This window comes from Pezoporus flaviventris, unplaced genomic scaffold (assembly GCF_033815535.1).
Source record: "Pezoporus flaviventris isolate CSIRO_AGI_PZ_B2104156 unplaced genomic scaffold, CSIRO_AGI_Pfla_v1 ptg000001l, whole genome shotgun sequence".
Classification (NCBI taxonomy): Eukaryota; Metazoa; Chordata; class Aves; order Psittaciformes; family Psittacidae; genus Pezoporus; species Pezoporus flaviventris.
This window is the reverse complement of record NW_026892549.1, coordinates 37,240,490-37,255,031: the sequence shown is the minus strand read 5'-3', so window position 1 is coordinate 37,255,031 and position 14,542 is coordinate 37,240,490. Positions and strand designations below refer to the sequence as shown.

Genomic DNA, 14,542 nt, shown 5'->3' with positions numbered 1-14,542 from the left:
TTGGAGCTGTGCAATTAATAACCTGCCACTTCATTAACTGCTGCAATGCTATCTTCACAGATCAGCATGAAAAAACTAGGGAACTTTGCTTTAAATGTTTTTCTTTGGAAAATTCAAGAGGAGGCATAGGAATAGTGTGTTAATAACCCGCTTGGTATTCTCTGTTGCAGCCCTCGGTTTATTGTGTATGAAAGTTACATTTCTTTATATGAGCAACATTCTGAGTTCAGGACAAAGTTGGTAACTTTGTGAAAATAGAAAAAAAAAACCAAACCAGTATGTGGCTGTCAACATATTTTGAAACTGGAACACAGAAGTGATTTTCTATTGTTAAAAAAACAAAGTGCCATCATCACCCAGAACTTATTTTTAAAAACAGATCCCTAGGACAAATGTTATCTCCAGTATCTCTTAAACCCAAATGATTTTCAGTCTAGTCATCATAAAACTGTCACTGCAGAACATGGCCTGCAAGCACTCAAGTTTAGAGCCTACAGTGTTTCTGGTGATCAGTATCTCAGACATGCTTAGTTAACAACTGAGATTTGAGTAAGAGTATTGGTAGTGTAATTAAATAAGCATAATCTTCCCCCTCTTGAGGTTGGCATTATTCAGTGAACTGCTTTTTTAGATAATTCCCCAGTCTCTTGCAAATTGCCACCACTAACAATTTTTTAGGTTATTTCTCTGCTGTCACTTTCCTCCCTGGCTTTACTGAATTTCTACTGTTAGCTCATGAGAGCTATTCAATAGACTTCATTCTTCATGGCATTAGTACTTGCCAAAAGAATTAGACTATAGCATATACTGGTTTTCAAGTGAGATTTTAAAGACAATGGTACAACAGTTTCTTTTCTGCTGGTGGTCCAGCTAGAAGAGATGACAACATCACACCAACATGCAATTATTCTAATATACAATCAGCTATGATGGTCTTCAGTTCAGTTGAAACAGCACTGTAATGCTGAGTCATCTGACACCTTTGCAACAAGGGAGTTTCACTACCATTTAGAAAATGAAGTCACTTAATGGTTTTGCTCAAGAAGTACTGAGGCTACATATTGAATGCAGAAAGTTTACCCTGCCCTGACTGCAGGAACAGTCAACATACAAAGGACTTTGTCAGCCTTCATCCTAACCTAGGAAGTGCCCAAACAGTTTGAGGAGAGTGAGAAAAGAAAGTGGACTGTCAAGAGAGAGAATGGGTCAGAGACTTACATAAGGTCTTCAGTGGGCTTGTTCTCAAGTTTCTTCTTACTGATCAACTCGTTGAACACTGACTTTGAAAACTGCACCACGGAAAATCCGTCTGACTCATCAGTGGTTAAATTTTTGGTTTAAGAAAGGTACACAGGTTCATGGGGCGTGCCCAGTAATGGTATGTGGTTATTCAGGGTGTGAACAACCTCTGCAGTCTGTCAAAACAGGCAACGTCAGGGTTATTTCAACTATTGAAGAAGCAGAAAATAAAAGTAAAAGAAAATTTTTATTAAAGAAGCACAATACAAATAAGAAGGGCATCCAGTGAGAAGTATAATATTATTAAACTGCCATATCTGCATTATACTATATACAATATTATACTAGACACTGTCCATATTATGAAAAACATTAGCACAGAATGGTCAATTACAATAATTTTTCCAGATATGTAATCCTAGAACTAGTCAGGAAAGGGACATTTACTAGAACGCAATGTTCTACTTTTCCCGATGGAAAAAAATAAAAAGAAGGTACAAATGCTCTGTCATTGGCTATTTTTCACCTTCTGTTGAGCACTGGCCAAAATACTACCTGCATAAAGAGTTGCATATATGTGACTGTGCCACTGTATCACCTCCTGATCCCACGGCACAGCAGGAAAGGCGCTCAGTGCCCACACGGGTGGGTAGCATGCACTGCCAGATCTGCTCGCTAGGTATGGCAAAGGAGCAGCTTGTCACACAGGAAGGGGTGAGCTGCTATCATGCTCAAACAGCGAGCTGAAGATGGAGCTGAAACCGCTCTAACACCGGCAGTTAGCACCCAGTGACACGGATGGGTCACACTGTGATGCAGCCGGCTCCGCGACCCCACGCACAGCCGGCGGCTAGGGAATGCGGATTGGGATCCAGCTCCGGGCTACTTCATCGCACACACCCGAGACAAGTCCCGGCGCGCACGACGACGGGCACACGGTGCGCTAGCTTTGTTCCCCGAGCAGTATGGCTTTGCCTTAGGGCGCTGGAGCCCAGAGCGGGCTGTGACTGCAGCTGGCCCGGCCACCCCCACCTGTAGGGCTTTCGCCCCGCGCCCTGGTGGCTGGAATGGGGAAGGGCCGAGCCCGAGGCGGCCGCGGGCGCTTTGCTCGGGGAGAGGAAAATTCCAGCCGCGAGGAGCAGCCCGGGACCTCCTGGCAGCCGTGCCCGGGCCGAGTCCCCGCACCGGCTGGGCGTCGGGCGGGAGGGCCGGGTGCCGGGTATGTGGAGGCGGGTGGGCGGGAGAGGGAGGGAGGAGCTGGGACGGGAACAGGGAGCTTCTGTTCCTGCGCGGGTGGCGGAGCGGGGACGGTTCAGCGGTTCAAGTTTCTGGCCGCGAAGTTTCTTTTTGCTTTTGTGTCTTTGCCCCGTCCGCCCAAGGTGTGGTTCAGCACGCAGCCGCCCCGGCGCAAGCAGCCTAGCCTAGCCGAGCCGTGTCCGCGGCCGGCGCCCCATGGCCGCGCTGTAAACAGCGGGGAATGCCTGGGTTCTGGGGCAAGGCGGCGCTGGGGGCGGCAGAGCGGGGCCGTCTTCCTCGGCCCGCCCTGAGCAGGTGAGGCCGGCAGCCGCGGCGCTGTGCGGGCGGACCCAGCGTTTACACCCGCCCTGCTCCTGAGGGGTGACCGGAGCTCACTCAGTCCCGCCAGCATGGACGGCCGCGCTCCGCCCGCGGCCGCCCCACCGCCCGCAGGGTAAGCACTGCTCGCCGCACGGGCTGGGAGGCCCGGGGGCCGTGTGTGGGGCCGGGTGAGGTAAGGTGCGAGGGGGCAGCTCGGGGCGGGGTGCGGCGTTTGGGACGCAACCAGGGCGAGAGATGGTTTCGGCGGCGGAGGGAGAGGGGCGGAAGCTTCGTACGGGACCGCAGAGCCCGGCCGAGCCCAGCTGGGAGGCGGAGGCAGATGGAGCAGCGTGACCGTTAAACGGTTGCCGGCGCGGCGGGAGCAGCGCTCCCCGCGCCTCGACGGCACTTGGGCAGCTGGGACCGGGCTGCGGGTAAAGGCCGTCGGGTAGCCGGCGCCGATCGGGATCGGCTCCTCGGGGAAATCTCTTAACGCAGTTCGCCAGCCGGGCCGTCCGAGAGGTGCGCCTATGCCGGCGTTCAGTTGTCCGTGTGAAAGTGGTGGCGTGGGAGAGCTGGGCGCTCCTCGGGGCTTTGGGAACTGCCCGCACTGGAGGAGAAACAGCAAATAATCAGCATCTGTTGGGAGAAGTAAAAGGGTTGGTTGGTTTGTTTTTGAACTGCTTATAATCTGTCAGAAAGCGTAACGTTAAATAATGTGTTTTTAAATCTGAGATCAGGAGGAGGATGGCTTCCCGTTAAGTTAAGCAGTAAGGTGTGTTTAAATGAATTCACTCAATAACTTCAGTAGGAGGAATTTGAGGGATTAAAAATACTGCCAAGTCTGCTTGAGTTACCTGTAAATAGGAAACAATCTTTCTTGAAGCTTCCATATTACATGCAAAAATGCATTATTTGTATTTCTGACCAAGTGAATACAAGATAAACAGGTGCAGCTGGTGGTAATTTGCTGTAGTGTTTGCAGTAGCAATCACATGAGTTTTAAGTCACAGCTGTGGTGAATATGGAACACTCATAGAGAATGGGTCTTTATTCACTTAGGGCCTTGTGGCAATTCCATGTCTGTGTATGGCCACTGAGAAATTAAGTTTATATTGTTAATCAGTGTAGATGGTATGAGGACAGTGTAGGTAATCACTGTATTTTTTTAGACTTTGAGTATGTAAGCACAGTTGAAAGTACTGAATGTAGGGCAGTACAGCATGATACCAGTTTAGGAACTTAACTAAAACGGTGTATCTGAAAGGTCTTCAGTTTTACTTGTGGGCAGGAGCATGGAAACATGCAAAAAGGCACAGTTAACATTTTGGTTGCTCTGACAGTTTCTCTAGGCCTGACACCTGCCATAAAGCTGTTGGTTATAGGGATCTTGGCTGCCACTTGACTTATCTATGTCACGAAAAGTAGTCTGTTCCTTTAATGTGTCTTCAAGCATCTGTCAGCATTCACATCTCAGTTTTGAAAAACACGTAGCTAACAGCAGTGCTCATTTTCGTTAGCCCTGCAGATATATTTTCAGGCCTTTTATCAGCTGTTATCCCGCATAATTTGGTACTTAGGAAATCAATTTGCCATTCCTTTCTTGTTACAACAAGAATTCTTTACTGGCAGACTTAATTATTTCCTGAAGATGGTCTAATTTGCTCATCCAAATGCCGGATTTGAGGGGGGAAAGAAACTGGATATAACAGCAAAAATGGCAACTCCTAGTTTACTGAAAATGATCCTCAGATATGTGTTTGAGTAGCAAGCAATACTGCAGTTTTCTCTCTGAGGCAATGGGAAAAATTGTGTAATCTGCAAAGAATTTCAGTTGAAATAGCAACTTTCTTTAAATGTATTACCAAATTATGTGATAACAGCATTATATCTCTGCTTGCCCAGCCAGGTGGAGAATGTTTGTTAATCTGCAGCTGAAAACTATTGACCAATAAATGTGTTCTTACATCACTTTTCAAGGTTACATGGTGTAGTAAGTGGTAACTCTTCATAGTTTAGAAAGGTCTTATGCTAACTGCCTTAAAGGTGTTTTGTGAATTTTCAAGCATTGATGTTTATTTAGCCTTGGAACTTGTATATGACTTAATAATCTGTGGCTCTTCAATGTGGAATTTTGTTATCAGTTCTATGGGGACAAGCTTCGGGAAAGTATACTGTTGGTACATCCTAGAAGACAACTTTTTTTGCATGCAGCATTATGCTTTTCTTGAAACAACTGAAAAATTGTTTATTAAAATTGGTTCTGGATAAAAATATGTGCTTGAATTTGGAGAAAAATATGCCAGTAGTTATTGTCACTGTACAGTCAAGGTAAAGAGATTTAAAAACAGCCTCTGATGGATTATTTTTTTTTTTTTTAATACGGTGAATAGAAGGTGTGCCCAGTAACTGGCTGGAATTTTTTGGAATATGGTGAATAGGAGGTGTGCCCAGTAACTGGCTGGACATGACAAGTAGTTTCTTCTGGCAGAAGAAACTTGGCTAGACCTACTTTAGAGGCATTTTATAGCTCATCTGTTTTGCCCTGAGTCTGAGCAGCACTCATGACAGTGTGCTCCTGCCAGGCCAGTTGACACAGCCTGCTCCTGTTCCTCACAGAGCTGAATAGGTTTTGCGTATTGGCTATGTTACAGGATGATAGGAAAATGTGTGTTTTAATGCTTTAAAAAAGAAAAAAGTGCCTGTGGTTGGTATCCACCTCTTGAACACAGGTTTCCTACTGTTGCTGGATAGTAATCCTCTACCCTGGAGTAAATTAATTTTTACATTACTAAGTAGTTTTCACTGGTTGATGCATCTCTTTACCATGAAGAACTGTACCATAAGTTAATATGCTGTTAAAATTTTTGAGCAAATGTGGATTTCAGTAAACAGAAGGTTTTCCTTTGAAATACTAGAATGCACGTTGAGGTCCACTTTCAGTTTCTAATCAGTTTCTGATAATTTGACATGATTTCATTTATTCCCTTAAATAATATTTAAAGCTATATACTTACTTTCAAAATAACTTTCTGACCTGCTTTACCTAAACAAAATCCCTTTGTTTTGTCATTTTCTTTTTGTGCGTCTAATGAAAACATGCTGAGGAGATACAGCTGCTCTCCAGGGGCTGAAGATAGAGATGGTTGTATCGGAGATAGGTGGGCAAAGCCAAACAGACTTGTAGTTAATTTACTGGAGAAACACACCTCGCGTCTTCATGCTCTCATTCCCCAGTTGCTTGGCCTAGTGAATGTATTTGAAAAGTTTAATAAGAGGGACAGGCAAGAAGTCTTTTTCCCATGGTTAGAGCTGTCTCAGGAAGTGAGAGATCTTTTCAGAAAGAACAAGAAATGTAGCTGTTCCCTTGTGTGTGTAACCACTGAGTTTTTATCAAATCATTTCAATCAGATTACGAATCTCTGGAGACATCAGCTGTGGCTCAGTGTTGAGAAGTGTCTGGCATCAAGCTTAGAATACTGATTAGAGCTCTCTTCCTCTCTTTCACATTGTCAGTTGAGCTAGTTCACAACATAGCCATAGGTTTGTTCAAGTATAAATGAACTCCTGCCTGTTGTGAAGTGTGGGATGGGACAGAAAGTGTGGCAATGGCTTCAAAACAAGCATTGTATTGCCAGGCCACAGCAGCAGACCGTGAGGTGTGTGTGTGAATTTGCTGCATTGGTGAAATTTAGGTCAGGACCGAAACTGCAGTATTTTTGGTGAATTGGCTGTTGCTATTGCTCTATAAACTACATTATTGTATACACATATTTACCAATAAATGCAAGACCTTTTGTGCTTGTGCTATTAAATGGTAGCACTATCTCGGATCAGAAGTTAGGCTGGCATGCGTTTTACAAACAGTCCAGTCTTAGGTGTGCTTCATCCCTTAGACTAAGGACTTCAAGATAAGTAGTTCATTTTTTCTCACCCCTGTGACCCTGATGAAGATCAGCTGATTGAGCAATAACAAAATGGAAAGAACTTTGGGAATTCGTGATCATAGAGCTTGCTGGATGTTTGAAACAGGGAGTTAACTACTTTGTGGGTGGATGCCCATCAGGAGCCACTTGAATGCTAATCATTCCAGGGGCTAATTTGCCAACTGAGTTCTGAACATATATGTAATATTTCTTGAGGTGATTATGTTGTTCTTTTTGATGTATTTGTTTTAACCAGGGCAGTGTCAAATAGTTACATGAGACAGTGGTGCTGTGAACTGAATGTTGTATTTAAAATCTGGTTTGATAACTGAAACTTCATAAAATCGGAAGTCATAGCTGAGTGCCTATGGAGTAGTCAGTGGTAACAGTCACTGTTGGAGTGTGTTGCTGTGGGAATGAGATCAAGGAAACATTAGAGGGTTGAGGAATGTGGATACTAGGGTGAAAAAATGTGTGGGAGGGTAATACACAAATAGAGAAATCAGCAGAAATTCAAAGCTTTGTCCAAGTGTGGTGGTATTCTGTGAAAAGGAGAAGTGAGAGCTAGTTAAGTGAGGTACCAAACCCATGTGAGGGGAGAAAGTGCTTGCATCTGGGAGGTGTGTCTCAGTGTTATCTTAGGGTAGATTCCTTTCTATTGTAATGGATTTTTTTTTTTTAACTTTAAAGGAGGAGATTACAGTGTGTATGTAAACCTGAAGATTGCTGTTTGTGTTGAGTAGGTGCATCTGTGTTGGGTGGAAGAAGAAAAGAACCTGTTGCAGGGGACCAAAAGCTTAGATTCCAGAGGAAACTGAAGATCTTTACAGATTCCTGTAATCTGACAGACAAATTAACTCGCTAGTAATATTTTAACGTCACAAATAGGTGGTTCCTCCTGTAATCTGGTAACATCTAAATAGGTCACCCTTCATGAAGTCCAGTACTGTTTCTGGCTTCCTTGGCTGTAGCTTGGAAGAAAGTTTCTAACTGTGCAGGTTTTTCTAGCTTGACTGCTGTTGTTTTTAGCTGCTGCTGTTACAGTTTTATGTGTGCTGGGGAGCAGCAGATGCCAAATTATTCAGCCAGCCACTGGAGTTGTAACAATGTTAGCCTGCTCAGCTATTTTTTCTTCCCTCGAAATTACCAAGTAAATTTGATGAGTTGCTCTGTTAATGCACTATGATACACTATGCTGGGTGTTCTCTTTTATGGCTTCTTGCAAGTTGAAACAGATATAATCCTGTGCTTTCTTTTCTTTTCACCTGGCTCTCACTTGCTTCCCCAGCTGCTGACCTGCTGCTCTGACTTAAGGTCATGTAGCTGTCTGCTGTTTGAGGAAGAGTTGCTTTTTACTATGAGTGTTTGCTGTCACTGTATGCAGCTCTAAAACTCAAGAGAGTTGATGCCTAGGCATTAGAGGATGACAAGAAGCCAAAATGTTGGCTTCTAGACTCCTGTGGAGTTCTGTGGCCATGCCCAGCATTAGCACAATGAAGAGGAAACTCTGACTGTGCAGCATGCGACAATGGAGAGTTCAACGGGGAAAACCACCCCTGCTGTTTTGAGCTGTAACAAGCAATTAAAAACTTGAGGTTTCACCTGAATTCTCTCATAAGATCCCACAATTAAAAATGCAACTCTTTGTGTAAAAGTAAACTTGAACATTTACTAACTGGAGTTCCAGTAGATGTGTTCTGACTAAAAATCTGCATGATGTTGGGCTAGTGGGTAAAAATGCATTTTTTTTTTTTTTTAATAGTTTAAGAAACTGGGGGGTGGGGGTTATGCATTAGAAGTGGAATGCCATGTGAATCTTTACAGAATTGAGAGTTCCTGGATTTGTGTTTTATTTGCTAGGAGGTTATCCAGTTCAGAAGGGCATGTACATTGATGTGTATCTTTTGTGGATGTAAATGATCAAAGTGCTGTAGGTGGTTAAAGGATGGATCCCTAATCTATCTGTGTAATGTTTCCCTGGGAAGCTTGCATGTATATCAACTGTGCTACAAGACTAGGGTTGTCAGGATTGCTATTTTCAGTTAAAATAGAGCACATAAATATTTTTAGCTAGGCATAAGCTTTCTTGTGTGAGAAAGCACTGGTTTTGCTGGAAACTTCACTTCTGCAGTGGTTTTCATTGAAGAAGTAGCTTCCAAGCTGAGCTTTCTGAGCTGTATTTTAAAAATCTTCTGCACATTTCTGTCAATTTTATGTTCTGGAAATAAAGCTACTTGGTTTGGAAGACATAGATCAATCTTTTTTAAAAATAAACAAACAAACAAATTTCTTCCCAAAGCAGTGAAGAAGTTGCTGTATGCTAAAGATGAAATGTTGTGAGCTTGAATTTTTTCTGAGATACCAACAATGATACAGTTTAGGTTTTCTGGTTCTACATCTGTCCTGCAAAGTGATACTATCTTAATAAAAAAAAAACCCAACCAAACAACAAAACACAACAACAAAAAGCAACCAAAATCCACCATCACTCTGTCTCAAAATAACAACATTAGAAATGTGGCTATTTTTCTTTAAAATCAAATTGTCTTTCAGTTTAATATGCCTGAATATTGCTTTATTGTTTTAAAAATCTTGTTCTTTTCATGGGCCTTGGTTTCCTGTTGGGAATTAATTTTCCCTTTTAGTATTTTACCTGGCTTTAATGTCAGGCCTTCAGGTGGATTTTCTTCCAGAGACGAAGTGACAAAAGTCTCTGTGCATGGGTTTTTAGCAGGTAACTTCTAAATGTTTTGACAGCTTCTCCCCTCCCCTTCACATCTTTCCAACAGTTTCATGTGCTGGATGCTTTGCTGTATAACCTGAGTTATGTTCAAGGACATGGGACCCTGAGTAGGGTAGCAGTGGAAACCGTGTTACTAGGACCCAGATACTTTTGATGTGTAGGTATCCAGGTAATTAGAAGGGCATATTTTTCTCATTTACTCTTTTACTATGTGTTTAAGTATTGTATTGCTCTTGACTTTTGTAAAATCTATTGCAGTCCTTCTGTACTGTCAAACCAAATGGACAAAGAAACTAGAAGGAATACTGCAGGTAGAAGATAATCTACTGACGTATGTATTGTTTAACTATTCTTGGGATAGCAGTGTTGAAAGCATTTTTTTAACTTGGGAGAAACAAAAACCAATGTTTTGTGTCTCAATCTAGTAAAAAAAAAAAAGAGAATAAGAGAAGCCAAAATGTAAATGTCTATCAGTAACAAAGTTGAGAAAACAAATGTTTACAACTCATTATGCTGGGTTGTAACCCCTTCAGGCAAATATCTTTCTTCACTAGTGGCGGTAGAGTTAAACTGTTTGTTCTTTTCATTAGAAATGCATATTATGCAGAATTAAATATGAAACCATTCTGGCTTTGAGAGCATAGAAATTATTTGCATGGGTGGAAGGTTTTTTTAGTTCTTTAGTTTGCAAGGCAAACAGGGCGTGTGTTAGTTGATGATGGTTGTGTAGTAGGTGGAATTTCCAGAGGTGGAATTTCTGATGATTTTCAGGAGTTTGTGTAAAATAAAAAAATCAAGCCATCACAGAAATCTGGGCTTTGACAAATTCTTTACGTATGTATCTGTTTATTTATTTAAATTCAGAAGCTTTAATTCCTCAAAAATCAGGTACTGCTGTGTTAAAAGTTGTCCCTAGGTTCCCAAACTTCCATCTTAAGAATTATTGTTTTCTCAATCTACTCTATGAAGTCTCCAGACATAAACTTTTCTGTATCCACTGTTGATCTCTGATTTGTGTCTCTGACTTCCCCTTGCCTGAAATTTTGATCCTCTCCTTCCACCCACATTACAAGGCAGCCTCACTAATTCCATCCTTGGCACCCTCCTTGAGCTATTTTTACCTCATTCGTTTTTTAAAGTACTCACTACTTGGAGAAAGTCCTGTTTTGCTGCATCTTGAAATTCAGTGTGCTACTACTTCTTTTCTAAAAGCCTTTGTCATAGATCACACTTAGGAACCTTGAAGGATTACACAGTTCCTGATGCCCCTTAACTGTTACAGGTTTTAGCACTTGGAAGCTAAAGTGGACTTTTCCCATCTGCTTTTGCTGGTGGCAGATGCTCTTGAACAACACTTGGAGTTTTGGTTTGTTTTTTTTCTCCCCCCTGCCCTTTTTCATTTTTTGGGGGAGGGAGGAGATGCCTTCTTCCTGTTACATTAAATTGTTTGGCAATGTATGACCCTGTCCTTAAACTCTTTCATAGACTCCTTCTGCTTTTAGCTTTTTGGATTCTGGTTTTGTGTGCTCTTTTAAATTTTGAGACTTAAAAAGAACCTGGCACTTCAGTTTGGTCCTTCCATCTCTTTTGGGTTTGTTGTTTTTTCCCATGTCCAATTCTGCCTGTATCTGATTTCTCTTCCCCTGACTTCACCCACCCTAAAACTATAGATTCTTCTTTTTATAAATGTGGCTTTGTGTTTAAATATCATGTATCATTTTACCTAGATTAATGCATTTTATTCCCCTGTACTTATATGGACATGGAAGCTATTTTTGCTACTGCGTTTAAGTGGGGAAAGCCTTCCCAGGCCCTTTCGTATGACACTCTAAAGAGGGGTCATTGGCTGTCTCTGCAGTACTGTTTTTATCGGCTTGTTGAGGAATGCCTTAGATATCACAGGACTTAAAGCTGAGATCTGAAGGCAGCAGTGTTAGCTAGAGACATGAAATAGGATTTATTTTACTTTTTTTTTCTCTCTTCCACTAAGTCAGAATTTACTTATGAGTTTGTTGGGCCAGTAGCAGTAATTTTATTAGTGTGTTATATACTGTCCTTCCTCAGAATCAGGTATATTCAATTTGATGTCTTCATGACAGGTTATCAGGATGTTTGCTGTAGAAATGAACTGATGGAACTGGGTCAGATACGTCTTCATTCCTTCAGCACTTTAATGTTTCCCTCTTGTTTCTTTTTGGTTGGCTGTTTTTTCTGGGGGGGTGGGGAGAGTGGTCTGTTTTTCTTCCAAGTGAATGGAGGAATGAGAGGATTTTGGAATCCAGGTAACTTTTGGGTTTTGTTTCCACTGTTTTACTGCAGTGTAGGGCACATATTCCCCTCCCCCCTCCCCCCCCCCCCAGGTATTGTTGAGCAAATACAAACACACTGGACAGTGCTTTTTCACTTTTATAGAAAAGCAAGGTGAAAATCTAGAAGGTATGGAAAACCAAAACATTTTATGAATGTTCCTTCAGAGCTGATTGTCAGTGGTGAGTGGGATAGGAGAGAATTTGAAGCCGCTTATTTTGGAAAAGTAATAAGGATCTGACATCATTGTCTGAACTGCTGGGATCTCTTTTATTTCTAAGCGTCTTTCTTTGTTCTCGTGTTTCCACTGCCCAAACATTTTTACAAACTTTCCAGTCTTCCTCCCAAAATACATTGCTGTAATGCTTCTTTATCCATAAATCTCAAATGAATAAAGGAGAAAAGCAATGAATTGTAAATGTTAAATGAAACCTTAAAAAGGCAGTGATTTATTTTAGAAAAAAAAAGGGGGTGGGGGAGGTAGTGTCAAGATAGTCTTAGAAATGTTCAAACAGATCAGTCATTTTCTGTTTTTTCTTTCTGGTGGTGTTCTTTAAGATACAGCTTTTAGGGGTCTGTATTTTTCTTCCTCCTCCCTTTACTTACAGAAAAAATTTCCTGGATACTGCAGCTCCAGTATGTAAATCGTGCCAGCCAATGGGTTTACAGGATTTTATTGTTTTTAAGTCTACTTGCCAGCACTTAATCCAGAATAAGTTTTTATGGTAGAATTGAGAATGTTTGGAAATAATGACACATAACATAAATGCTGAAATTTCATCCTATGCAATGCCAGGCAGTATTTTATGTGTTGACTGTAGATGGAGGTTTTAAAATTACTTGGTACTGGTCTTGTGGAAGGATCAATACAGTGTCAGTCAAAGCTCTGCCCCTCTGCAGAATACATGTCCTGCATGCTGTGTCCACTTGAGAAAAACTGAATTTTCCTTCACATTTCTTGAATGACATCTGTCTAAACTCCGACAAGCTGATGCTGCCTTTTCCTGCTCATGTTGCAGAGATCTGCAGTAGGAAGTGATGTGCCCAGTGAATTGTTTATTTTGTAAACAAATGTTTGCCAGAACCACGTGGAAGAACATAGTCAACTTAAGGTAGAAATACCCTTGCAAGACCCTACTCTGATTGAGAAGTGTGCAGTTCATTTGCCTACATAGTCTCAGAAAGAAAAAAATGGTTGAATGTGTAAAGAGTTCCGTTTCATGTAAACGAAAACTCCAAGATTAGATGTAATCACTTTGAGGTTTTAGGTGTCATTTGAAAATAAAAGAACAGTGAGATCTGGAAAACTCTATCTACAGTTACCGGCCTTTCTCACATCCTGTCACATCATGTTTCCCATCTCAGTCATACACTGAGAGTGTGTGTATCCTTGAGTCAGTTTGTGGTATCATGTGAATAAATGCTCAACATGTTAGAAAGATCTCCAGTCTGTTTGCAAAAGAGCATGTGATGCTTTACCAAAGATAAGTAGGGCTAGCTATACATGGCATAGCATTTGTTGAAGTTGTAAAACTTCAGTCAGTAAGATCAACCCATTAAAAAACTTCTGTCTTCCAACAGTAAAATGAGATCCATCAGAAAATATGAATCACTTCCTCAAACTGACGTAACTACCAGTATTATGTATCACCGTGTTAAGCTGTTGCTTTGATTAACCAATATTTTTCAGGGAAAGGTAAGTTGCAGTGAGAGAGAAGTGGTTTGGTGACTCTTAAGACTGATATAGTCAAAGACCTGGTGCTGAATATGGAGATTTATTCTTATCCCAACCCCTTGCCATTATGGCTTTTGTTTGGTGTGGGTTTGTTTTGTGTTTTTTTTTGTGGGTGAGGGTTGTTGTTTGTTTTTTTTTTTATTAGTGTAGTAGTCAAATAAATAACAGAGGTTGCATACCTGTCTTCCTCCCTTGCAGATAACCTAGGTAGAAGTTTTAATATCATGTTCTGAACCAGTGGAATAAGTTTGTTGCAGCTTCTTTATGTTCTTTTCAGCCAGAAGTCAGTGATAAGCTGTGATCACAAAGGTCTGAGACACCTCCTCTTTCTCTTTTTAAGATTAGGCAAGACTTCTGTTGCTTTAGGCCCTCTTCCCTTGCCTATATTCATCTTAGGATATACTGTTAGTTTGGGGATGTTTTTGATGTGTCAGTTTTGAAGTTCTGGATCTGAAGAGAGGCTTTCTGCGTTATGCACTCTCTGCTTTATAGCAGCACTATGGTAGTGACTTTCTGTCCATGTAATAAGAATTTGAAAAGTTTTTGTTGTCATTTTATGTACATCAAAAGAACAGCCAGATGGCTATTAGCCGCAACTCGAATATCTTCTCTGATATGAAGCAAGATTTCTTTCAGTGGATTTCCATCTTTGGGTGGCGCTCGAAACCCAAGGTCACTGTTCAAGAGTAAATATGGCACTTAGGAGAGGTCAGTGAGATTTAGGTTACTAGCACTTAGTTTTACTTGTCAGAGTGAGGCTGAACTTTTCAAATGATCACAGAGTTAGAAGCTGAAGTTGTCTTGTTTGTGTGTCGTTCTGCTCCTGTCATCTGTGTAGATAGCTGCCCATGAACTTTTTCCGAGGTTATTTGACTTACCTGTTTTTCAGCATGTTAACTTTAGTTTTGTAATAACATTCTGTGAAGCTCTGACCTACTGCAGTTAAGTTTGGAGAAACTGGGACAAATTTTCAAGATATTTTAGCAAATGAGCACTCTGCAGCTTGTGCCTGACCTAGCTCCTACCCTTAAGGAC

General features: G+C 41.5%; 1 protein-coding gene across 2 annotated transcripts in view; it reads left to right on the top strand.

Moving 5' to 3' along the window:
- The first annotated feature begins 2,796 nt into the window (after nt 1–2,796).
- COBLL1 (cordon-bleu WH2 repeat protein like 1) overlaps nt 2,797–14,542 on the top strand; it is an 88,736-nt gene continuing 76,990 nt past the window's right edge. For both annotated transcript variants that reach the window (XM_061452113.1, XM_061452105.1), the window contains exon 1: nt 2,797–2,929. In XM_061452113.1, coding sequence (XP_061308097.1) covers nt 2,886–2,929 — 44 coding nt within the window. In that variant the 5' untranslated portion in view covers nt 2,797–2,885. The remainder of the gene's footprint in view (nt 2,930–14,542) is intronic.